We start from the raw sequence: 24047 nt of genomic DNA, 5'->3' as shown, positions 1-24047 counted from the left end.
AATGTAAAACAAAACAAAACAAAAAATAACTAAAGAAGTTACTGGTAAAATACAAACCAGCTCTGTTCTGTTTAAGTTGTGGTTTGAGATGTTCCAAACTAAAAGTTAATTATCTTTGGTTATATACAGGATATGTTTGAAAAAGTAAATAAAGCGTATGAATTTTTATGTACCAAATCAGCAAAAATAGTGGATGGACCAGATCCAGAGAACATAATTTTAATTCTGAAAACGCAGAGCATCCTCTTCAACCGTCATAAAGAAGGTAGGCATATGTTATTCTCAAATTTAAATTTACCTTCCAGCTAATTCTACCATATATTTTTTTAAGATTTTATTTGTTTATTCATGAGACAGAGGGGGCAGGGGCAGAGGGAGAAGCAGGCTCCTCACAGTGAGCCCAATGTGGGGCTCGAACCTAGATCCCGCCGGGGTCATGCCCTGAGCCAAAGGCAGACACTCAGCCACTGAGTCACCCAGGCGTCCCTACTGTGTTGTTTCTATAGCATATTTTAATAGGTTTAAAGTTTTTATTGCAAAAGAGTCTTAGAATTACATTTTAGATAAAGTAAAAGAGTAATTTTCTTTCAGAAGGTCCAAAATGTTGTCTGTATTATACTTTCCACTTCTTACCTAGGTTTTTCAGTACTTGCATTTCTAGCAAGTTTCATTATTTCTTCCTGAAAGGACATTTGTATTCTGTGGAAGTACTTAGGTTAGTTTTTTGTGTTAGGCCATTTAGCAGCAAATGTATTAAACGAGATCTATAATGGATCTGGATTTTAATAATCATTTCGTGTTGTTCTTAAATCACATGTAGAAGACTGTGCCTTTTACAACTTCAAAAGCTTCTAAAGAATAGTCTGGCCTTTAAAAAGCAACAGGAACTTTTCACATGATCATATGCTTCTCTTATACTTCTCACTTCCGGTGGTATCTTTCAAAACTCTGATCCTGTGGGACAGCTTGAAAAACACTGGTGTAGAAGAAATAGGTATGATTTCAGAGTACAGGTCTTTGGGAATTTCCAGCGTGTTCACAGGGCCATTTGCAGGAACAGTACCATCCAGAAGGCCAGGAGTATGTTGTAAACTTTAAAGGATTTGTTGGGGTTGGGAAGTTTAGGTTTAAGACAGCAGGTATCCTTTGGCTTGGGAACTGAATGAACTTGGCTTAAAGCACAAAGTGGGAGACCCATTTGCTCTGTTGGATGATGTTGGGAGAGAAGGAAGAGAGGACGCTGGCAATTTGAGATCACCAGAATTGTTGAGTTATTGAAGACAAGTAGGCTTTTCAGTTTTAGTATTAGAGGGGACAGCTTGGGGTTCTAGCAATTTGAGAGTAGTGATTAATTGATTCACTTTTGCATATGAGTTCAACAGAACACATTTATAAAGCATTTAGCTATATGGCATTTACTACTAATCAGAATGAGTTTAAAGAAGTCTTTTTCAAACTGTTGGTTATGCTTTAATGGCTAATGACTCTATGAGAGTTGCAGTTGTGACTCACCATTGCTTTGTTATCAAAGTCATAATGTTTTTTCAGACTGTGTCTCCCACCTACCCCAAAGGGGATTTTTATACCTAGTAAGTTCTGTTGTGAGGTCCTGATCTGTCTGCTGTCTGAGATCAAGTGAAAAGTTACAAAGATCCCATGGACAATATAGAAAGTAGATATTTTGCGAAGGATCAAAACCACTACACGCTTAAGTTCAGTTAATCAACCACAAAATATTCTATTTTTGGTGGTAACATTTTGGAGAAATCAGCCAAACCAAGTGTGCAAAAAAAAAAAAAGAAATATCTGAGGGATTTATACCAGGTTTAATTTCTTTTTATGAATATGTTTTCATTTTCTTTTTAAGGGAATATAATTAAACATGGTGTCAAAATTAACACCATGACAACCACTTTTTGTTTTGTTTGCTATTTTCCCAGCACTAACCTTTGATTATTTCAGATTTACAGCCTTATAAATATGCAGGATACCCCATGCTAATTAGGACTATAACAATGGAAACTTCAGATGACCTCCTTTTCTCAAAAGAATCACCATTGTTGCCTGCTGCCACAGAGCTGGCTTTCCATACTGTCAACTGCTCAGCCCTCAATGCTGAAGAGCTCAGAAGGGAGAATGGAATTGAGGTAATATGGAATGACTTCTGTGCTTCTCTGCAAGCTGATTCAGGCACACCGTATGACTTTTGGCAATAGAAAATTCACCAAGTACAAGTACACTTGATAGAACTTCCTAACTTTAATTTATTCCAGCAAATAACATGTCATATTCTCCATTTAAAGGTAGAATGGAGCTTTATTTCATAATATGAGTTAGAGAGGATTGGATTCAAAATTGGTAAACTTGTTGCCTAAAAAATAGCTTATAGGGAATGTTTAAAAGGAAACTTCTAGGGAAGCCTTTGTTTACTTGTTCAACAAATGTTAATTAAGCAAAACACATTCATTTACAAATATCTAATAATAAAAGATTTTTAACATTTTATTCCTACCAGAAAAGGCTTTTCAGACTTCAAGCCTGAATGGAGAATTAATGGCTGACTTCTTTCTGTGCAGGTGTTACAAGAGGCATTTAGTCGCTGTGTGGCTGTCTTGAATCGTTCTAGTAAACCCAGTGACATGTCAGTACAGGTGAGGCTAAAATGGATGGTTCTAAGAAAGTTACACTAGACTATTAGTAGTTCAGACTTGAACATCTATGAGGATCACTTGGAGGGCTCATGAAAATGTGGGTGGCTGACCTCCACTCCCCCTGCTGCCCAATTTCTGACTCAGTGAGTGGTTTTTGGGTGGAAGATTGAAAATAAGCTTTTGTAACAAATTCCCAAGTGATACTGATGCTATTGGTCTCTGTATCATGCTTTAAGAAGTACTACACTAAATCACTTGTGATTAGTGGCTTAGTTGTTTGTTTGTTTTTTCTTAGAGAAGAGTATAATGAATTCTTACATCCTCACCACCCGGTTTCAAACATTTGTCATTTTGCCATTCTTGTTTGATTTCTCATTTGTCCATTTCCCTAATTTCCTTCCTTACCTCTGTCCCCCATCTCTAGTCTTTTTTTTCCAGTTGTATTGAGAAATAATTGGCATGCATCATTGTATAAATTTAGCACATATAGCATGATGCTTTGATTTACACATATTGTGAAATGATTACCACAGGTTAAGCTAACATTCATCAGCTTATATAGATACAATAATCCATTCCTATGGTGTTTTAATTGGCTTATTTTCTATTAAGGTTATAATTCTTTGATAGAAAATCCATCAGGAATTCATCGAGATTATTATAGAATGCATCTTTTTATGTGATCCTATATTTATGCCAGCAGATTTTAGAATTTAAAACAATTGAGTTCAGGCTTTTTAGTTTCATCCTTTGTTTTGCAGTACATACATAGAATTGTAATTCTGCAATGTTAATAAGTTGGACAAAAATACCTTAATCCAAAAAAAATACCTTAATCCAGAGTTGGCACACAATTTTTATAAAGGGTTAGAGTAAATATTTGAGGCTTTCAGGCTATATACAGTCTGTGTTGCATATTTTTGTGGTTTTCTTACAACCCTTTAAAGATGTAAAAATCAGTCTTAGCTCCCTGGCCGTACAAAGACAGGCCATAGTCAATTTGGCCCATGCACCACAGTCGCCTTTGTTTGCCAGCCCTGCATCTATGGGAAATCTTAAACAGAAATACTAACAATTCAATAGTAATGTTCTTTTTTAATTTTGGAGCATCATATATACCATTAAGCATTATTCATATATCTCTGCTGATTTGTTTTAAGGTTTAAATAAAATCTAAAAATAAATAAAATAAATTTTATTTATTCATGAGAGAGAGAGATAGGCAAAGACATAGGCAAAGGGAGAAGCAGGCTCTATGCAGGGAGCCCAATGTGGGACTCAATCCTGGGACTCCAGGATCATGCCCTGAGCCAAAGGCAGATGCTTAACTGCTGAGCCACCCAGGTGTCCCTGATTTGATTTCTTCTGTCTTAAATAAGGAATGTATGTGTGACTCTTTTTTTGCTCTGTTGTGTTGTATGCAGGTGTGTGGACACATAAGCAAATGTTACAGTGTGGCCGCTCAGTTTGAAGAATGCCGAGAGAAGATCACAGAAATGCCTGGCATCATCAAGGATCTCTGTAGGGTGCTATATTTTGGCAAGGTACAGTTCATCTTTAATGCTTTCTGGATGCAGTAAGCAAAGGGTGTTCTTGTCTCATAGCCAATCTCCAGTTTATAAATAAGCTGTTTTCCCCAAGTTATTTTTATCTGCTGTATTTGGATCTCTAAATAATAATTTTTTTCGCAGAACCCTTGCTGTAAATGGAAGCTTTTGTTCCTATGGTGGCCCAGAAGGAATAAGACTAAAGTAATATATATAAAGGGAAGGGAGTCTCCCCTGAAAATTCCAAGAGAGGCAGAGAAGAAATGAGAAACTAGAGTAAATAAATCTAATGCAAATAAAGGACCACGTGAGATGTGAAAAAATCAATCACTGCCTGAGGGGAAGGGCTTTGGGGAGCTGAGAACTTAACACTTCCTCCCCATCCAGTACTGCTGAGAGAAGCTGGCTGTGGATAGATAGAATAGGTGACAGGGAAGGAGAGGAAGATTTCTTAGATAACTGGATAGATTTCTTAGGTAACTTGTGTTGGAATAGAACAGGATTGGAGTGCTGATCCTGGACTGAGGTATCTAGGAATAAGGAATCAGATGAAAATCTCTCAACTGTATTTACATGGTGTTCTTAGAACTATGTAATAAGAATACTAACTCTCAGGGCAACCTGCGTGCTCAGTGTTTGAGTGTCTGTCTTCAGCTCAGGGCATGATCCCAGGGTCCTGGGATCAAGTCCCGCATTGGGCTCCCCACAGGTAGCCTGCTTCTCCCTCTGCCTCTCTCTCTGTGTCTCTCATGAATAAATATATAGAATCTTAAAAAAAGAAAGAAAGGAAGGAAGGAAGGAAGGAGGGAGGGAGGGAGGGAGGGAGGAAGGAAGGAGGAAGGAAGGAAGGAAGGAAGGAAGGAAGGAAGGAAGGAAGGAAGGAAGGAAGGAAGGACAGTAACTCTGATATAAGGAAGCAGACCTGCACTAGATATTGCTGATCCTAGCATGTTGCTATTAATACCTTATCACTATTTTTTAAAATTAAAGATACAAAAAAAAATGAAGAACTGTATTTCTAAGTCTTTGACAACTAGCCTCAAAGTTAATTCTGTGGCTTGTCAAAAGGTCACTTTTAATTTTAGGCTTTAAAGATATTGGATTCAGATTTAAATTGGAATTGAAAATATAAGAGGAGGGAAACATTTTGCATAATAAGATAGCTGTGATATACATTCACAACCAATTTCTTTTGGGAGTTTTTTTTAACCCTGTAATAAATTTCATTATTCTTACTCTCTCAGAGCATTCCGCGGGTTGCTGCTCTTGGAGTAGAATGTGTCAGTTCTTTTGCTGTGGATTTCTGGCTACAGACACACCTATTCCAGGCTGGGATTTTATGGCATCTGCTTGGTTATCTGTTTAATTATGACTACACACTAGAAGAGAGTGGCATTCAGAAAAGTGAGGAAACAAACCAGCAGGTAACTTTCACACTGCTTTAATCTTGAATTTGAATCCAAACCATAGGTTAATGCTGAATTAATGCAAAGCAAAGTTCCCGCTATCCATAACCCCAGACATAAACTGTTTTTCTAGATAGCTAAGTTTATTGCTGTATAAGCCCAAAACTTTTTATCTTAACCATTTGTGCTAGAAGGATTCAACAGGAAGGAATTTATAGTAGCATATACTGGATATAATGTAATCTTTTTTTGATTACTTAGAGTCGTCTTTATGATCGCAAAATTATGGTTGTGTCACACAGGGAAATATAACAGTACTATTGGACTGTTGGGGCTAGCTCCCCCAGATACTTGAGTACTTAACTGATTTTCTTGAATATTTTTTGTCTCTCCTTTTTTAGTCGTCATTCATTATTCCTATTGTTAATGTCCTCTAGCAGGCAGGTCTTCTTGCCTATCTGCTACTCCCTACCCTATCCCTAAATGTGCTTCTTCCAGTTAGCCATTGTATTGACTCTGAATGAGTGTATTGATTCTGATGTTCTTTAGTATAAATGAAAGAGTAAGCTCTAATCCATAAGCTCTGACATCAGTGTTGGGGGACTTGCTTTCTGCTCCTTAAGTATGTCCCATCTGGTTTTTTGGTTTTTTTCCATATGGTTTTGATTCCATAAAGGTACCATGTTACCTATGTAATATGACAAATGTACTTTAATTATCTTAAATTTTTTTTGTAACAGGAAGTAGCCAATAGCCTTGCTAAACTGAGTGTCCGTGCTCTGAGTCGCCTTGGAGGATATCTGCCTGAAGAACAAGCAACCCCAGAAAATCCAACCATAAGAAAAAGTTTAGCTGGCATGCTGACACCCTATGTTGCTAGAAAGCTTGCTGTGGTTAGTGCTACGGAGGTACGTGCTTCAGAGGTAGCCTGTGTTTTGATGAATATTGCAAGATCATTTAAATAGTAGAGGAACACAAAAATGTTGAGTGGTTTAGAAAACCTAAAAGTTAAAAATATTCATGTTTGTTTCTCACCCAAGAAACTGAGTTTATTGTGGATTGATACTGATGATATCAGCTTTACAAGTCTATTCTTTCTGCAAGGGGAAATTAATTTTATGTTTCTTGGCTCTGGAACCCACCATAATTCTTACCAACCTTGAGTCACAAGGGGACAGGACAGGAGAATGAACTTGGAAATGGTGTTTTACAACAGGCAGAGAGCTGGGAGTTAGGAGATCCAGAGTCTTATTTTTGGCTGTTTCTTACAAGCAATTTCTAACCTTTTAAACTCAGAGTTGAAATCCTAAAAGCTAATACACACACACACAAACACACACACACACACATTCATGACCAAAATCAAACATGATCCCAACTTCCTTGGCCTCTTCTGTGAGGATCATTGAGAAACAATCTAAGAATATAGCACTAAAGAATTAAACTGTAGAAATCCATTCAGTAGAATACTATGAATAATTGTAAAGGTATATTTGAAAACATTAAAAGATGTTTAAAATATTTTAAGTGAAAAGGCTAAAAATCACATTTTTGGAATTAAAAAAATGGATGGATCTGTACTAATATATTAACTGTAATTATCTGTGAATGGTAGAATTGTAGGCTATTTTTATGTTTTCTCCAATGATTATCCAATACTTTTGTAAGAGAAAAACTCCTCAGTGTTCCAAATGTTAAGGTATTCTCAGGATTTACTAAATATTTGTTATTAATTCAATATTCTTTTGTGTGTGGAGGGGGGTATAGTCCATTGCTTTTCAGTGCCCCTTGAGTAAGAATAAAGAGCTTTAGATGCCACTCTTGATTTTTGTACTCTTTCTGAATTTTGTGTTCACCAGCATGATGCATTTTGCTGACTGAAAACATTCTTTCCAGAAATACTGGCAGGTTGTTGATAAACTACAGTGAGGAAGAAAGGTATTTCAGAATCTTGGTCTGAACTCCATCTGGATTTGTCAAAATGCTTATTTTAAACCTCCATTCTCAAAGTTTTACAATTCTCTTAAGAACATGTTCTTTCAGTCATTTTACTTAAGTAGTAAACATTTTAAAAACAGGTTAGATGGTTTTATCTAAAATAAAGGTAATAACCTAATTTCCTGCTAGCATAGAGCTTTTTTAAGTGTAAAACGTACAAAAATTTGTATTAAAACAGTTGAAGGAAGGCAGCCTGCATAGCTCAGCGGTTTAGCGCCGCCTTCGGCCCGCAATGTGGTCCTGAAGACCCAGGATCAAGTCCCACGTTGAGCTCCCTGCATGGAGCCTCCTTCTCCCTCTGCCTGTGTCTGTGTGTCTCTCATGAATAAATAAATAAAATCTTTAAAACACAAAAAATAAAACAGTTGAAGGAGAGTCAAATGCCTACTTATACGCTTCTAATTAAGGAGAGCCACATAAACAGGGAAAGCACAGTGGACGGTTCAGCGGTTATGCCTTTAGAACTGCTTAATGCAGCCTTGATTCGGAGTTTGGACCAAGAAAATCTGAAGTGACTCTCTGCCCATAAATTTTACCTCCCTTGGTAGCAGTATGCTTCAGAAAAACTTTGATTTTGTTTTCAGATATGTTTATATAAAGTAAGGGTGGTATGATTCTTTTTAGGCATGTATTTACTGAGTGTTCAATAAATACTGCAGCATAAACTATCAGGTAACTTTTGCTGTAGCAGAGCAAAACAAATGTTAAGGATATGAAGTCAGGGATCCCTGGGTGGCACAGCGGTTTGGCGCCTGCCTTTGGCCCAGGGCCCGATCCGGGAGACCCTGGATCGATTCCCACGTCGGGCTCCCGGTGCATGGAGCCTGCTTCTCCCTCTGCCTGTGTCTCTGCCTCTCTCTCTCTCTGTGACTATCATAAATAAATTAAAAAAAAAATTAAAAGGATATGAAGTCATACAGATTTCTATTTGAATCCTAGTTTTCCCCACTGTAAGGACTGTGTGAACTGGGATAGATCATTAGATTGTTCTTAGCTTTGACTTTTCTCAGCTGCAAAATGGATAATATCAACAAATTTGTTAGAATTATTGAGCCCCATTATACTTACAGCACTTATTACAGTGCTTGGCATGTAATCAGTTTCACTAAATGATAACTTGCGTTATTTTTTCCTAAATGTTACAAAACAGTAATATTCTGTATCCTAGATTCTGAAGATGCTCAACAGCAACACCGAGAGCCCCTATTTAATATGGAACAATTCTACAAGAGCAGAACTACTTGAGTTTCTTGAATCCCAACAAGAAAACATGATTAAAAAAGTATGTTATTGTTTCATGAACTTCTGGGGTGACGTAGTCTCAAAAAAAATTCTCTGGAAACATAATTCAGTACTGACAAAACAGAAACGTACTGTTTCTCCATTTGGTGTTAATCAAGCCTACAGGTTTTTGCCACCTAATATGTGGCCCATGTAAGAACGGCCCTCTTGTAGTTAATGATACATTCATGTTTTCGTCACTATTTACATGTAGCTTGTTCCCCATTTTAACAGATTATTCTCACCCAAAGCACTCTTGCAGTTGTTCTCTTCATCCTCTTTCCTAGTACATCAAAGTGCTTTCTTGTATCAGAATTCAACTGTTTTTCCCATCTTGCTACCTTCTGGTAGAGAATCTATGAAACTGGTGAAAAAAAGCAAGACAATACTGTGGCCAGTAAGGATAAGGCCTGCATAATTCATGCGCTATATGGTTGAGACTTGAGGGTTTAGCAGACATTTATGTTTATAGGCTTAGAATTTATTAAACAATAAACACTACTGTTATGTCCTAAGTTTTTCAAGAATTTTTTTAACTCATTTCGTGATAGTCACTGAGAATGCTATATAGAAAGAAGTTTTGAGAATTACAGAGCTGAGGAAAACAGGTCTCACTTTTTTATACACCTGTTCTTTTACCAGAAGAGACATAAGAGCATCTTCTCTTTGTTTAACACTTTACAATTTATTGTATACTTTTCACATATCATTTCAGCCTAACTTAAATTCTGTGTAGTTTCAACATAAATCTTCATTGGTATTGTTTCTTCCATTCTTCTTTTCTGTCTTTTTCCTTTTCCTTAAATGGAAACTCTTACTGGTTTGGTAACTTCTGTAATATTACTCACCCACTCCCCCACCCCCCACTCTGCAGAGACTCTGTTTCCCAGCACTTTGATTCAGTGTATTACTTTTTAAATGCCAGTCCAGATATGTTCATTTCTTAGCTCCATCACCCTAAAGCTGACACTAAGCCAAATAGCTGCTGAGTGGAGTGAGAAGAACCAAGTGTCATACTTGCTTTATAAACATTAGCTCTAAGACACTTCATTGGATGACCTCTGTGATCTTTTGGAATTTTAAAATTAGTTATAGTATTAACTCCTGGAATAAAAAATAATCCATGCCTATTCCAGAGTTCATATTATTAGTTATATACATTAATACTGTATTGAGTGTATGATGTGTGTCCCACCACATTTTTCCTCTAGAAAAGAAATGGAATTTTCAGGCTAATTTCTGTTATTAAATTGAATATAGTTAGATTTATAAATCGGACACTAATGATTCTTATTACATCTAACAGTCTATTCTCTTTTTTAAAAAGGGTGATTGTGACAAAACTTACGGATCAGAATTTGTCTATAGCGATCATGCCAAAGAACTTATTGTAGGAGAGATTTTTGTTAGGGTGTATAATGAAGTCCCTACTTTCCAGCTAGAGGTAAGCTGTCTACTTTTAGTTTTGTCTGATACCTTCAGTCATTTGTTATTGAAAGCTATTAGTTTATTCACACCAAATAAGTTGAAATAATACATGTTCTTTGCCAAATGCCTTATACCCAGCTGTGTGATGGGGTGACTGTTGGTAATTTATAAACTTCTTTATTTTGCATGTTGAAGAATTTAGTTTTATGGATTCATAAAATAAGTCATTCCTTGCCGAGCTATTTTTTTATATTTTATGTGTAATGCTACCCAACTGTGTCATGTGCCTTCAACTTACTAGTCTCTCCTGGAAGTGCAAGGTCATTTACACATTCACCCCATCATGTAGGTTATCAGACCACCAAATAGTATTTCTTTGGCCAACTATAAGAGGAAAATAAGAAAATACCACTGGAAAGCAAGGAGATTTTTTTAGAACATGATTGAGGTCAAATCATGTCACCTCTTGTGACAGCCACTTTCAGAAGCAAACAAGCTTTTTCTCAGTGCTTGGTGATCGTGTAGGAATTTTTTGTTGTAGGTTTTTCGGAGGGAGTGGCAGTGGGGATGTGGTGGTTGGTTGGTTTGTATGGAGGGAAGAAGTGAAGCTATGTTTTAAGGTTTGCACTTAGGAAAAAAGGAATCTAACAATAATGTATATTATGTATCATAAAACAATATATATAAATAGCTGTTAAGCAGAATGAGTTCATTGATTTGTGAAGTCTCTTTGAAAACTGTCCTTTGAATTTATATTCTAAATGATTTTTAAAATATAAAAATATAACCAAATTGTAGAAATTATATATTGTACTATCAATTACATTGATTTGTAAAAGGAAGAGATTTGCTAATTCAGGATTGATATACTAAGGTCCTAGTGGGAGTAAATCCCACTGTTTTAATCCCTAATGTTTTAATGCTTTGTTGGGATAAAAACCAGTTGGGAAATGCTTTCTAAAGCAACTGTGCTTAGCCACCCTCCTCCCACCCTGGTCCATAGGTGTTCATGTATATGTATAATTTAATCATTTCATACCTTGAAGTTTTTTGGGGGGGAGAGGATGGGTGTTACTCTGGAGTTTTATTGTTATTTCTGAGGGTACACGTGTTTGTAAATATTTCTCCACTCGACCTAGGTTCCAAAAGCATTTGCTGCAAGTCTTTTGGATTATATAGGCTCCCAGGCCCAGTACCTCCACACATTCATGGCCATCACACATGCTGCAAAAGTGGAGTCGGAGCAACACGGAGACCGCTTACCAAGAGTGGAAATGGCTTTGGAAGCTCTGAGAAATGTCATAAAATATAATCCAGGTGTGTGACTATACACTTGATCGGTAAGATCCTTACAGTGAAAGAGCCCTAGAAATTCCAGTTCTTGATTTTATCAGAGAAACTCAAAGAAAATAGTATACTTTGCCTCTTCTGGTATCTACCCAAAATTTTGAGAAACTACCTGAAGGTTTTAGCGTATAACAATTGAAATTAAAAAATGTGAGTTTTCATTCTTAAACAGCCTTAAGAGGACACTTCCAGAAATGTTAGTCATGCCTAACTCCAGGGAGATGCATGAGTGAAAACTTCAAAGCTTCTTCTAACGTCGATAACAAATACGGAGTATAAAACCTACAACCATAAAAAATCAGTTTAAATAACTTGAAGATCCTAGATCCTTCTTACTAACATTTGTCATTAACTTTCAGATACTCTTTTGCTCTTTTCACTATATATTTCAGTGCTATAGTGGTTTGAAAATGATTTTAAAAGTAACCTATTTAGGGCACCTGGGTGGCTCGGTGGTTGAGCATCTGCCGTTGGCTCACGTCATGAGCCCTGGGGTCCTGGGATTGAGTCTTGCATCAGGCTCCCCAGAGGGAGCCTGCATCTCCTTCTGCCTATGTCTCTGCTTCTCTCTGTGTGTTTCTCGTGAATAAATAAATAAAATCTTTTTAAATAAATAAATAAATAAAGGCAACCTATTTATAGAATATTTTCAGGCTCCTTTAAGTCAAGGGGTCTTACTGAATTATCTTCTGAAGCCTCAAAAAGATCACAGATTACACTGTATTTTACTACCATTTAATAAAAGGAAAAGCACACTGAATAGAATCTTAATGTTTTTATTCTATTAACAACAGAATGATAGTAAATATGTGGAATTGGGGTTTGAGTTGGGTAGGAATAGAAATACTGTTCATTTTTTATGTATTTTCACAAGGAGCCCATACGGTTGTTTGTAATATAGTCATCATCTGGAAGAGTTCTAATTCAGTCTTAATTAAAAGCAAATGATGTCACACTCTTCCAAAATGTAACTAGGCTGAGAGGGTAGCTAGAGTCTAGAGGTAGAGTAAAATTACCACCTTACACTCTTATTTTTTAAGTTGTATTTGGATTGTGTATTTGCTATATTTCTTGTTTTTAGCTTGAGGCCTAGAGGTGTGGATGGAAATGAAAACAAAACATAAATTCTATCCTTTTTGCCTCTTAAGATTTGTTCAGGAAGTACTCCATTTCATGTCAAAAATGTTGAGAAAGGGTTATCAGACTTATAATTGACAGTAAACAACAATGTAGATTAGTTTTTTGAAGATCTGTAATTTAGAACATCTCTTAGAAATAAAAGATAAACATTTTATTCTTATTCCTTAGGTTCTGAAAGTGAATGCATTGGGCACTTTAAATTAATATTTTCTCTTCTCCGAGTCCATGGAGCGGGTCAAGTGCAGCAATTGGCTTTAGAGGTAAAAGAATTTTATATTAAAGCATGTTGTCTTTCCTATCACTACTATATGTGGTTTAGGCCTTGATTAACCACCATTTTTGGGAGGTTTTTTTTTTTTTTTTTTAAATTCAGTTTGCCAACATACAGTGTATAACGCCCAATACTCATCCCTTCAAGTGCCTTCCTTAGTGCCCATTACCCATTCACTCCATTCCCCCAACCCACCTCCCCTTCTGCAACCCTTTGTTTGTTTCCCAGAGTTAGGAGTCTCTCATGGTTTGTCTTCCTCTCTAATTAATTTCCCCACTTAGTATCCCTCCTTTCCCTTATAGTCCCTTTCCCTGTTTCTTATATTCCACATATGAGTGAAACCATATGATGATTATCTTTCTCTAATTGTCTTATTTAACCACTATTTGAAGTTGAGTGGAAGTTTGCATGTGTTTTCTTTTTCTTTTTTTTTTTTTTTCGTTTTAGCAAGTCAAGTACATATGTTCTTAAAATTTAAATTAGTATACTCATTTTGAAGAGCAGATGTTGCACAGGATCGTTTAAGGTGTAGTCCCTGTGTGGTCATTGTCACACATCAGAACTTGGGATGCATTGTATAGTGTCAAAGTGTCGGTTAAGGAATGCTCTTTACTGGGGAAGCTTGGAAACCAGAGATAACAAAAAGAGGGGGCAGGATTTTCCTGATCTCACAGTATCCTCAGAGACCAGGGCATACTGCTGGCCACACACTGTAGATTTGTGTTCAGAGGACAGACCTTCCCCTTTCCCTTCAGTTGCTGTCCCTTTTTGTGGATTAGTACAAAAGCAACCTTACAGTGAGGGTTACAGACAACTGGGCTGTTATGCTGTTTATGGGAACTAAGAAAGCCAGGTGCCCAGAACCTTTGGGCTTTAGAGATCCAAGAGAAGTTGGAAGTCTGTCTTTTAGGAAAATGAAACCACTGGTCCTGTGGGAAGCTGGATGCAGCCCTTTCCTCTGGGAGAAGCAGGAGGTCCCTGGCGACAGGGGGTCTCATTGTCTAGGCAACCCAGAGTAAGCTCTCAGGATCATTTTTCAGATGATCCTGCTAATTGTAACATACATACACAATTGTAAAGAACACCAAATTAAACCTTGCAGTGACTGGTTTATGAGCAATTTATGATTTGTATAATATGTTCTTAGGTTGCATTTTGGTTTAAAAGACTTAATAAAATAATACAAATAATATGAATTGGTCAAAAAGCTCAACAAGCATGTTCTTTTAATTGAAAAATGTGTTTCTCTACTTAAGTCCTCCACACCTTAGAACTTTTTAAATGAACATTATTAAATCTAATATGTTGGTTTGAGTTGCTGACCATGTGGTTCAGGTTAAGTGACCTTGATCTTTAGATGTATACTATAAAAGTAAGACTTGAGAGGTCATCCTCTCTGAAAGAAAAATAGGCCTGTTTCTTGATAATAGAAAGGTAAACCAATTCTGTTGTGTTGGGCACTAAAGACATTTTCTTTCTCCATCTAAAAGCAAAAAGACAGTCCCAGTAGTGAGAATCATTATCTTCCTAAACACTCCCTACCCCAGTTCTTTAATTGGAATACATAGTTATAGAGTAGGAACCAGTATAGGATTGTAGGCTTCTTAATAACCTCAAGATTGTGACTTGTTTCTAAAATATTTTCTAGATTATTACATTTAATTCTCATCTCCAAATTAATAGGAAGCTAATACATATATATGTGAGCATTAGCATTTTTTATTATTTTTATTATTTCATAAAAGATCCAAGTAATAAAGCCAATCTTTTTAAATTAAACTCTTCTCATTAAAAATTATTTTGTCCTCCAAACATCTTTTTCATTTTTGGGAAGTCTCAAATTTATTTAGGTCTGCTTAATTTTATTTAGGTCCAAAATTATTTACCAGTCTATTAATATCCTCTTGATTTAATTTTCAGGTTGTGAATATAGTGACATCTAACCAAGATTGTGTCAACAATATTGCTGAATCAATGGTTTTGTCCAATTTATTGGCTCTTCTACATTCATTACCATCAAGTATGTATATATCATGAATGGAATTTTGGAAACCATAGCATGGCCAGCCTGTAGAGGGAGCAGTTACATAGGGAATATAAAACCTCTGACAAAACATGATACCCATACTTGGCATCTTTTAAGCTGTACTCTTAAAGTTGTCTTTCTAATTATATTTTATTTAAGTTAATAAAACTATTTTGTACTTCCCATTTCAAAAGTTGAAAGTTGGAGGTGAGAGATCCAAAGGGAAGGGAAAATAATGGGTTTTTCAATTTTCTGGATATGGTATGCCCGTGAGTAACTGAGAGTTGACCCATGGTTTATAAAGAAACATCATTGGTATTGGATGATAGGGAAAAAATGCTTTAAGATAAAAATTAACTTGTTTTCAGCTTAGAGTTCAATCCCGCATTATTTGTCCTTCACTGATTTGATACAGATAGAGATTATTAACCACCAAGATCAGATCAGTTTTTAAATATACACCAATGTTATTTCATGAATACAGCCTGTACTAATATAAGCTCCTTTCAAACTGTGCAATTGTCTAACGTGGTAATATATGTTTGTGCTAGAATCAACCTGGAGATAGCTTTTCAAAGGCAGTTGGTGTATAGCTTCAACTTCACCACTGACTATCAGAATACTAATGTATTCTCAGCTAGCTTTACCAACCCTTGGAAGCCATGTTGCTCTTGGCTCACACCTGTCTACTTCCTTGAGAACAAGAACTTGTCCCTTTCATTTTACACCTTAGTGCCTTGCACACATTACTGTAAGTTCAGTGACTTAGATGGAGTTGAATTTCCATTGAATAATTTTGTTTTCTTTAATGGGTGACATTTGAAATAATTCTCTGAAATGACAACTTTTAAAAGTCATTTGCAGATTATTTTTTATCATACTTATCGTAATTGGTTTTTCTTCTTCATTGGTTTTCAGTAGCTTTGTGAGTCTTCACATAATACAAAATTACACTGATGAAGTAAAGAATGTTACAAAATTCATAGTTTGAAAATGTAATTTTATATTTTTATCTGATTTGTATAGTCCAATCAGTATTTTAATCTTACAGGTAAAATCGCTAATATGAAGGTATCTCAGCCTACTCTGCTGTCATTTATATTGTAGACTAAATTATCTGTCTTCCACTCTTTGCTAAAGGATATTAAATACATAAAATATTTAACCTTCCTATATCCCCTCCAGAGACTTGTTTTCCTTTGAAACTATGTTTAAACAGTGGTACATTTTCAATGAAGTATTGTTGCTTCTCTTAGGAACCTCCTTTTGTGTGTTTATTCTCCTATGTGAACAGAGCCCAGCCCAGTGACCAGCCATTGTGGTTGCTTCAGTGTCAGCCTTATAGTTGGCAGGCTTCACCCTCTTTGCCAACTCTTACCCCTTTGGTCACCTGTCTGAAAAAGAAAAGTCTAATAGCTGAGTATACTTTGATGGCAAGGGATGAGACATGTATAGGCTATGTCTAGAAGGGTACTGTCATGTCTTAGATTGGAGCAGTGTCTTGCAACTGCTACTTCCTACTCACTTCTCTAAGACCATAGCACCAGGTAAGAATCTTCAGTGCCTGACCAGTGTGTGTTCAGGGTGGTGACAGGAGGTGAGAAGATTTTGCTTGTGTAGTGAACAATGAGGAAGATAATATGGCACAGTGGTTATGAGCATGAACTTTGGAGTCAGAAAGACCTCTGTGTAAAACCCAGCTATACCACTCACTAGCTGTTACACCATGGACTGGTTAAACTGGGGCTCATCTTCCTCATTCCTGATGAGGCCATGGTAATACCTGTTGCTGGTTATAGTGAAGATATAAGTATGATACCCTCTATAGAATACCTAGGTTAGGGCCAGGCACAGAGCTGATGCCCAGTGCAGCTAATGTGATGAATGCATTCATTGAAGTATCTTTTACCCTGCAGGTCGTCAGCTTGTTCTGGAAACTCTTTATGCTTTGACATCAAGTACAAAAATAATCAAAGAAGCCATGACAAAAGGTAATGTTTAGGGTGCTTTCTCATCCAGTCATGCTCAATGATGATAAAGCGTATTTTGAACTGTTTTCAACAGTCTGATAAACTAGAAGGAGGTTTCAGAAGGCTTACAAAAAAAAAAATCAAACTGCATTAAGTTGAAATAAAGTTGAGGGCAGCCCAGATGGCTCAGCGGTTTAGCGCCACCTTCAGGGCATGATCCTGGAGACCTAGGATCAAGTCCCATGTCAGGCTCCCTGCATGGAGCCTGCTTCTCCCTCTGCCTGTGTCTCTGCCTCTCTCTTTCTCTCTGTGTCTCTCATGAATAAATAAATAAAATCCTTTTAAAAAAAAAAAGTTGAAATAAAGTTGAAAATGAATTCAGCTAATCAAAAAGTCATATTCTTTATGGTATAAATGCTAATTCTTTTTTTCCTTTGTAGGAGCTTTGATTTACTTACTAGATATGTTCTGCAATTCAACACATCCACAGGTTCGAGCCCAAACAGCAGAACTTTTTGCTAAAATGACAGCAGACAAACTAATAGGTCCAAAGGTGAGCACAAAATAGGTCCCTAGAAAGAAATTAATTATTAAAGCTCTGTTACTTTGGTAATGATTTCATGAAGTTTACCAACGTCTGATGGTGAGGGTAAGGTCATGATTTGATGTGAAAGTTGGAAGGTTGACATACTTGAAATTGTTGCTCTATATTACTATTTTGAGAAAAATTATAGTTGGAGAAGCCTGTAGTGGAATTGAGAAGTCTTAAGACAGTGTTTGATTATGGTGATAAACTGTTTACCTTCCTTGAAAAAACGAACAAAAGTATATGTAAGTTTTGGCAGAAGATGATTACATTAGACCTTGACACTGTGAAGATTGCCTGTGGAAGCAACTAGTGAAAGGGAGATTGTGATATGTGTTCTAATATACTCCATATCTTTGTTAGTAAGGATACACCACCTCGGGAAATAGGTCCATACAGGCATGTGAGTGTAACAGCCTCTCCATGCTGCAGGGGGATCTTTCATCCAGAATCTGGAGATGACCAGATGATCTTTGGAAACATGGTCCAATTTATAGACCAGGAACGTGTTAAAATGGTACTTCTAAGTAGAATTCCATCCAGACACAGGTGTAGTCAAAGTCTCCTTCTGTTATTAACTTGATTTCAGCAGTATAGTACTCACTGAAGCATTCATTGTCTGCGCTAGCCCATGAGGTGGCACCCAAGAGAAATGTGTCAGGAGTCAAAGGCTCCCCAAGCCCCCACTTCCCGAGTTGATTTTATATCAATAAAACAATCTAGATTTAGTTGTTTTTTCTCTAGATCTGGATATTGAGAATATGTCACAGCCCTGAAACAATTTTACTTTGGGAATAAAGTTAATCTGTCATCACAGGGGTTGATGAGGGAAATTACATTTAGATGTCTATAGAAAGGGTCCATGAACACATTTTAATATTGGTATTTAATATTGAGTTTTCTTAAAGCTAGAGTGGGTTAGCACTCTAAAACTAGAGTTGGGTAGTTGTAATATCCAGTATTACATGTTTTAGATAATGTTTTAGATGCATAAAACAAATATGTACTGGAGTTGGAGTTGACTTTGAACTCTTCAGTAATTTTTTTGTCCTTCACAATACATGAGGGACAAATTTTGTCAAGGTAAATATATCTACACTTAAATTTTTTGTATGGGAATAATACAAGAACCAGCTCCTTAACTGAATGGTTTGCAAGAAGATATTTTAGAACTGGGGTCAGTAAACTTTTTTCCCTTTTTGGTTAACAGTTTTATTGAGATATAATTGACATGGCATACTGTTCACACATGGAAAGTGAACAATTCAGTGGTTTTATTATATTCACAGATTGGGTAACCACTGTCAGTTTTCATCAACCCAGGAAAAAAAACTGTTCCCTTTAGCAGTCACTCCCCATCTCCCCTCTTCCAGCACCTGGCAACCACTAACATTCTACATTTGTCTATTTTGGGCAATTATATGAATGAAATCACACAATAACTGGGTTCTGTCTCTTAGCATGTTTTCAGGGTTATTCCATATTGTTGTGTATGTTGGATGTATTATTTTTACTACTTTTCTTTTTTAAAGTAATCTCTACTCACAACATGGGGCTTGAACTCACGCCCCCAAGAGCAAGAGTTGCATGCTCTACTTACTGAGCCAGCCAGGCACCCCAGTATTATTTTTAGAGCTGCATTTTAAGACCTTTATGGGAAAAGGCACAATATATAATAGAAAACATAGTATAGCAAAAGAAATGCACTAAAAAAATACTTGAAAGATGAAGGCAGCATGAGAAAAATTTGTTCACAAGGGGCATGACAGAGAGTTGGAGGAACAGGCCAACTAAGGATATTCTGGGAGGAAGGAATAGTATGTGTAAGGCATGATCTAGCAGGCTGTGCTCTGGACAGTATGTGCATCAGCAATATTGATTTCTTCAAATGTCTTAAATTTAAGACCGAAAGGAAATGAAACTGGATGGTACATAAGAGCGGGTCGTATGAATCCTATTAAAATTAACTTTGCATAAACCAAGGTTGATCTCTTCTCCCACTCCAGATGGTTTGGTTAATAGTTATGGCCCAAATCAGCCAGCATTCCATCCTAGAGAAATACGAGGCACCCAAACACTGAGCTGTCCAGTAAGTCTTTTTTCGTTTTCAAACCCCCTCATATAGGTCCGCATTACATTAATGAAATTTCTACCAAGCGTTTTTATGGATGCTATGAGAGACAACCCTGAAGCTGCTGTACATATTTTTGAAGGAACTCATGAAAATCCTGAGTTGATTTGGAATGATAGTTCCAGAGATAAAGTGTCTACAACAGTTAGAGAAATGATGCTAGAGTAAGTACAGCCTTCACATAAATCGCCAAGAAGGATAGATGTTTCCCGCATTGTCCATCACCTCTCTAATGTTTATTCTAAAGGTTAATGAAAGTGTATTTTGTGACTGAAGTTTGATATTACCCTCTCCTTTTTTTTCCCCCTAAGGCACTTTAAAAATCAGCGCGACAACCCTGATGTAAATTGGAAGGTAAAATATGCTTTTATTCAGGGGAAGGAATTTTACATTTTACTGTCTTTTTTGTTGACTTGTTTTTTAATTCCTACTGAGTCAGTTTAATGACTATTAAATATCTTGTTATTAAGATACTTAAGTAAAAAAAAAAATGATACTTAAGTATTCCCCCAGAAAACAAGGTTTTAAATTTAAAAATAGGAATATTCACTTTTTAAGTAAGTAACTAATCAAAGCACCTTTTTTGAATTTTATTAAGGGAAATAAACTTATAGTAATTATAATTTGATTATATTAATGGCCATTTAATGGGCTTTGCATTTTTTTGTGTCATGTAGGACTAATGATTAAGTGACTTGACTATGATTCTTTCTTTTAAGTTGCCTGAAGATTTTGCTGTGGTGTTTGGAGAAGCAGAGGGTGAACTTGCTGTTGGAGGAGTTTTCTTGAGAATCTTTATTGCACAACCAGCATGGGTTCTAAGAAAGCCCAGAGAATTTCTTATTGCACTATTAGAAAAATTAACTGAACTCCTGGAGAAGAACAATCCACATGTAAGCTTCAGCCAGCAGCAAAACGTTTCAAATAGTTTGCTAAATAGACTGATGGTATTTCTGTTAAAATCAAATGCATTGACCCATGCATTAAGAATTGGTTACCTCTTCTAAGTAACAGCCACATTTAAATTCACATATGCCCATTCATCTTTGGTGGGGGCGGGGGGCATTTTCAAAAGTGAAATTTGTTAGAGATGTCTGTTGACAGAATACTATTTCTAACAAATGTAGAGGCTCTAAAAAAAGGTTTCTGGCACTCCATTTCCAGTGACTATAATTTTAAGGAGAAACCTAAATGTTCAGTGCTCCCTGGAAGTATGTCCTCTAGGGCATGTTCTTCTCCAGCTTTGCATATATGACCAGCTTGGCCCTTATGAAAGAAGTTGACAGGAGAGTAGTAACTATATGAGTGAACCTACTACTTGTGTTCAAAGCCAAAGGCTACTAGGGAAATAGAAGTGAGAAAGTAGCCTTGGTCTTCATTCAGTGAGTCAGAAATCCCAGTAGTGTATAAATTTTTGTTATTTAAACCTTTAGATTAAAAATAATTGAGAGATATGACTATTGTTTTATTAAGCTGGCCATGGAACAAAGTGATAGCCCAGGCTGTGTTATTAAATGGTCGTGGACCCCAGTACCAGCTCCACTGGTTGCAGCTCTGCCTCATTTATAGAAGGATCATAGCACCTATCCCTAAGACTGGGGTTTTAATATATAGAGAATAGTTAGCATAATGTCTGGCACATGTCAAGTACTTAGAAATTACTAGTTACTATCATTAGTTTAGCACAACTTAAAAAAAAAATGAATGGTTTACCAAATATTTGCATATGTCACTTTCCATAGTCCTGTTTTCTCTTTACTAGGACTTTTACTACACATATAGTTTCCTTTTTTTAAAAAAAAAAAATGAAATCCTCAAAAAGCAGAAACTTTGGGAAAGAAACAGTATTTTCCTCTTATCACCTTTCTTTGCGGGCTTATTCCAATTTCCATGTTTGCTTAAGATGCTGTGGTTATATATGTCTGGATATAGTGGTATAAGTTACAGGTCTTTTGCGATCCACAACAGAAGGTGCATTATGGCAGACAGATCTGTTAAGTAGAATTTTTAATAGAACTGGGAAACACATTTCATGAATTCTGCATTCTCCCAAACTATTGATGTTCCCTGATACTAATATTTCTATAACATTGAATAAAACTTTGTAGTAATATCTTTTGGAAAAAAAAAAAATATATATCTTTTGGGAGATGATCTCTTAAACTTGCAACAGCGATATGACCTGGCCCAGTGATAAGCTGCTTAGATTAGAATATGACATTCTTAAAGTCCTTTGAATTCATTTTTTCAAGATGGGAAGTTTGTTGTTTTCTTAGGATTTGTGACTCAGTTTTCAAAAATCAACTCTTAGAATTTACAGATCTCTAGGTTAGAATGTCAGATAATTTACACAGATATTTAGGACTGATGGTCAGTATCTTATAGTTTGTTTGTTTGTTTACACCCTCCAGGGAGAAACTCTGGAAACTTTGACAATGGCCACAGTATGTCTCTTTAATGCACAGCCTCAGCTGGCTGACCAAGTTCCACCATTGGGCCACCTCCCCAAAGTGATCCAGGCAATGAATCATAGAAACAATGCCATTCCTAAGAGTGCCATCCGCGTTATCCATGCCCTGTCTGAAAATGAGGTACTGATAAATCCATTTAGTAGCTTATAATTCTGGAATTTATTAATGCTCTCTCTCTCTGATTAATGCACATTACAGTATAAATCCTCTTCCTACCATGTGCCTTTCTGCCTGTGAACCAACAGGATTGTGACAACTCTTACAATAGTTCAAATGATATAATTAATAGACTGATTTTGAGTTTACTGTTAAGCTTGAGCCAAATGTAGATTTTTCATGTATTATTATATTTACTGTGCTATATGAACTACTGCTGTTCTACAGGTAAACTTCTTTTTTTTTGGACACTTAGCTGTGTGTTCGAGCCATGGCATCCTTAGATACCATTGGCCCATTGATGAATGGAATGAAAAAGCGACCAGATACTGTTGGTCTAGCCTGTGAAGCAATTAATCGAATGTTTCAGAAGGAGCAGAGTGAATTAGTGGCACAAGTAAGTGACTTTCTAGATTCAGTACTATTGGGCAGCCTAGGTGGCCCAGCAGTTTAGCGCCGCCTTCAGCCGAGAATATGATCCTGGAGACCCAGTATCAAGTCCCACTTCAGGCTCCCTGCATGGAGCCTGCCTCTCCCTCTGCCTGTGTCTCTCCCATTCTCTCTCTCTGTTTCTCATAAATAAAATCTTGTAAAAAAAAAATTAGACTCAGTACTATTTTAGGAAAACAAACATATCAGGCAAATAGATTTTCATTATTTATCTCATTATTTAACACTGATTTGGTTTCTCTGACTTAGGTTTGGTATGGAGATAACTTGTGGGTTTGTGCATGCATGATTTTATATTTTATACATACACGTATACAGGCACATACATATATATACACACACATATGTAATATATTCATATACACACACTGAAAAAGGTTGGCCAGCTGTCAAAAATCTTACCAACTTCAGAGTACCTCAGTGGCTCTGTCAGTTAAATGTCCCAACTCATGATTTTGGCTCATGTCATGATCTCAGGATGGTGAACTGAGCCCCATGTCAGGCTCTGTGCTGGGTGTGGAGCCTGCTTGAAGTTTCTCTTCCTCTCTCTCTCTCTCTCTCCCCCTCTCACTCTCCCCACCGCCCATCCCCCATCTGCCTTTGCCCTTCCACTTGCTCCTGTGCTTTCCCTTAAAAAAAAAAAAAAAGTTCAAAAAGAAAAAACACTTCAGAGTACTTTTATGATGTTTAAATTTTGGTTTTCTGCTAAGCATTTATTCTTGGCTTGCTTTGTAAAATTTGCTTCATCCTCTTTGGAAAGACTCACTCTGTTTATTGATGCCTTCATTTCTTAAGTTATGTTTAGGAAACATACCAAGATTTATATGGTCTTTTTCAAAGAGACTACCCACCCACCTAATGTAATAGGACTTGGTGGATACCAGTGTAGGGTAGACAGACACCAAAGGAACAAAAACCATTGCAAAAGTGATCTTTCTAAAATATAGCTCTTAAATATAACTGGGTCACTGGTCATCCTCACAACCCTTCATTGTCATCTGGCAGTAATGGGAAACCAAAGTGACAGCTGACAGCCTCAGTATAAGGTCCTGCATCTTTATATCTGGTCTTCCAGTTCTCCCAGCCCCATCTCCTATCCCTGTCCACCCTTGCCCTTCATTTAGGCAGGTTAGAAGTACTGGGTACCTCTCAAATAGGTAACTGGATGCTCTGAAGTTCAAACTTGTA

The 24047-nt window shown here is 36.6% G+C and overlaps 1 protein-coding gene across 7 annotated transcripts in view; it reads left to right on the top strand.

Moving 5' to 3' along the window:
- The window catches only part of DNAJC13 (DnaJ heat shock protein family (Hsp40) member C13), a 117439-nt gene that overhangs the window by 83613 nt on the left and 9779 nt on the right, over positions 1-24047 (top strand). For all 7 annotated transcript variants that reach the window (XR_012014919.1, XM_072792750.1, XM_072792752.1 and 4 more), the window contains 18 exons: positions 130-265; positions 1963-2147; positions 2577-2651; positions 4076-4195; positions 5443-5622; positions 6345-6512; positions 8771-8884; positions 10211-10327; positions 11451-11628; positions 12967-13058; positions 14990-15089; positions 17012-17086; positions 17506-17618; positions 19777-19946; positions 20094-20136; positions 20502-20675; positions 22194-22373; positions 22666-22806. Coding sequence is in view for 6 of the 7 variants with exons in the window: in XM_072792750.1 (XP_072648851.1) it covers positions 130-265; positions 1963-2147; positions 2577-2651; positions 4076-4195; positions 5443-5622; positions 6345-6512; positions 8771-8884; positions 10211-10327; positions 11451-11628; positions 12967-13058; positions 14990-15089; positions 17012-17086; positions 17506-17618; positions 19777-19946; positions 20094-20136; positions 20502-20675; positions 22194-22373; positions 22666-22806 (2361 nt within the window). In the remaining variant the exon portion in view is untranslated. The remainder of the gene's footprint in view (positions 1-129; positions 266-1962; positions 2148-2576; positions 2652-4075; positions 4196-5442; positions 5623-6344; positions 6513-8770; positions 8885-10210; positions 10328-11450; positions 11629-12966; positions 13059-14989; positions 15090-17011; positions 17087-17505; positions 17619-19776; positions 19947-20093; positions 20137-20501; positions 20676-22193; positions 22374-22665; positions 22807-24047) is intronic.

Source organism: Canis lupus, chromosome 22 (assembly GCF_048164855.1).
Source record: "Canis lupus baileyi chromosome 22, mCanLup2.hap1, whole genome shotgun sequence".
Classification (NCBI taxonomy): Eukaryota; Metazoa; Chordata; class Mammalia; order Carnivora; family Canidae; genus Canis; species Canis lupus.
Note: the sequence above shows the minus strand (reverse complement) of the source record. Positions and strands in the feature narration are given on the sequence as shown.